Genomic DNA, 2,244 nt, shown 5'->3' on the forward strand with positions numbered 1-2,244 from the left:
AAGTGTATCCAAATAATAAAACATATAGCATTCTCTTAGTACTCCTATTTTATGTGTTTGCTTCCTTTTTGTTGATTATTATCTTAAGAGTCACGACATCGAATTTAGAAAAATATCCTCAACAGAAAGACTTTTTCCTGTTTCCACAGCCTAATTTTTCGTTGATTGTTGGTGCAGATAGTAAACCCAAGCCGTTCTCTCTGTGAATAAAAAGTGTGTCTTCTAAAATTCATAATAGTATTTATATAAATTATATTATAGGAGCTAGCTGGCTTATTGGCTTGAAAGTGTTAAATAGGAAAATTATTTGAATGAGGACATTGAAGAGAAGTAAAAAAAAAAGGTTTTTATTTGGGACTGGTCCAAATTAAAATTGATTTCCATGTGAAATATGCAGCAAAATCACAAATTTACGAGTGACAATGACTTAAAGTCATAGCTTGGACAAATCATCACTTGCACGGCTCCACCACTAATAATTGAGCCAATAAAATATTGGCTTTTAATTCGCAATATCAATAATAATGGACCCTCCCTCAAATTGTCACTTTAATATAGTAACGTTAAAGTACCTAAGTCCAAACGGAGGCCGGCCACTATATAAATACCACTCATATACTTTTACGTTCCCATAAATCTGATTACACATTTTTCTCTCATTATTCTCAACAGCAAATCTACATCCCAGAATCTAGCTCGTATCAACCGATCGAACAAAGAAGTTGGCAAAATAAAGTGATACGATATGGAACAGAATTTGCCAGTGATAGCAAAAAAGTTCTGGAACATAGTGCGAGTGGCATTTTTCATGTTGAGAAAAGGCATATCAAAGCAAAAGCTAATGCTTGATATAAAATTAATGGTGAAGCGTAGCAAAATTGGTAGCTGCAAATCTGCTGTCCAAAATCTTATGTTTCACCACACCCATCATTTGTCCTTGAACAAACGAAACAAGCACACTACTACTCTCTCTGCCAATGAAAACGACGTAGTTTTTGTGGATGAAGCTGTGGTTAATGCGTTGGAAATGATTCAGAGTACTGAAACTGCATATTCTCCTGCTAATAATTTGCCTGGTTTTGGGAGGACTCCTATAGTGAGGCAACTTAGGGTTACGGACTCGCCTTTTCCTCTAAGATCAGAAGAAGATAATTATAACCACGTAGATGAAGCAGCTGATGAATTCATTTCCAAGTTTTATAGGAATCTGAGGCGGCAATCTTCGCTTTCTGCTGCTTAATGTTAAAAGAATTCTTGCTTGTTATTGTTCTTGTTATAGGCAATATACTATAAGTAAGAACTATTATGAAGATAATTGGGTGTAGTCTCTACATCTACATGGGGTGTAGTTGTGTTTTTGACAAAAGATTTCGTTTTGATTGTGTAAACAGAACGAAATTCTAATGAACAAGGAATATTTGATTGTAAATAAGAAAATGGTTTGAAGTTGATAAGGTGGAGAAAACGTATTCCCCTGTTTTCTATTAATTAGTGGAGTAGTTTTTAGCTCTTATTTGACGGGTAGAAGTTAGAACATGCGCAATTGGTATTGACCGAAGATCGATCAATTACATGCAAACCGGAGAGAGAACAGAGGGTTTGGAACTAAGAAGACTAGTCTAGTACCAAATTAAATTCGGTATGATTTAATATATTTTTTTTCGATTTCAATTTATTCGGTCTAATAATTTGAGTTTGTTCGACTTAAATATTAACTAATGCATAGAACCATAAACTATAATATTCTTAATTAAAATACTGATAAATACAAAATTGAAAACATTCTAAACTCACGTGACTGTTAAAAAAATTGTTATGCAAAACCAGCAATTATCAACCCATAGAAAGAAAAAAGGTACATAATTTGATCACTAAAAATATCTTGTTACTTGTTTAGAGTTAATTGATAAACTTAGAGAATACAACAAGTACTAATCTAAAAGATGCAACAACAATACACGAGTAACCGAGTAAGAAACACCTAAAACCTTAGAAATATTGCGTTGAACTGCTTCACAACCTCGAGAGTAAGAGTCAGAAACTGCAACTTACTTCTTCTTGTATTTTCCTAAAGAAGTAATACATGAGTTTTATTGCCAACCTCAACATCAATGCCGAAGAAAAATATTATATAACTTAGTATGTTATAATCTATAATATGTATTGTATAACTTAGTATATATTTCGATACGATATAAGTGTTTCGCTATCTTCTTCCCATAAGCACTTTTTTGAGAAGTACTT

The 2,244-nt window shown here is 32.9% G+C and overlaps 1 protein-coding gene across 1 annotated transcript; it reads left to right on the top strand.

Annotated features, from left to right (window-relative positions):
• The first annotated feature begins 716 nt into the window (after positions 1–716).
• Positions 717–1,671, top strand: LOC107773760 (uncharacterized). The gene has a single exon (XM_016593190.2). The coding sequence runs from the start codon at positions 746–748 to the stop codon at positions 1,238–1,240; it is 495 nt and encodes a 164-aa protein (XP_016448676.1). The 5' UTR covers positions 717–745; the 3' UTR covers positions 1,241–1,671.
• The last annotated feature ends 573 nt before the right edge of the window (positions 1,672–2,244 follow it).

This window comes from Nicotiana tabacum, chromosome 15, assembly GCF_000715075.1.
Source record: "Nicotiana tabacum cultivar K326 chromosome 15, ASM71507v2, whole genome shotgun sequence".
NCBI classification, from domain to species: domain Eukaryota; kingdom Viridiplantae; phylum Streptophyta; class Magnoliopsida; order Solanales; family Solanaceae; genus Nicotiana; species Nicotiana tabacum.

Excerpts from the sequence above, each read along its gene's own strand:
- LOC107773760 (XM_016593190.2), top strand. The coding sequence starts at position 746 with ATGGAACAGAATTTGCCAGTGATAGCAAAAAAGTTCTGGAACATAGTG.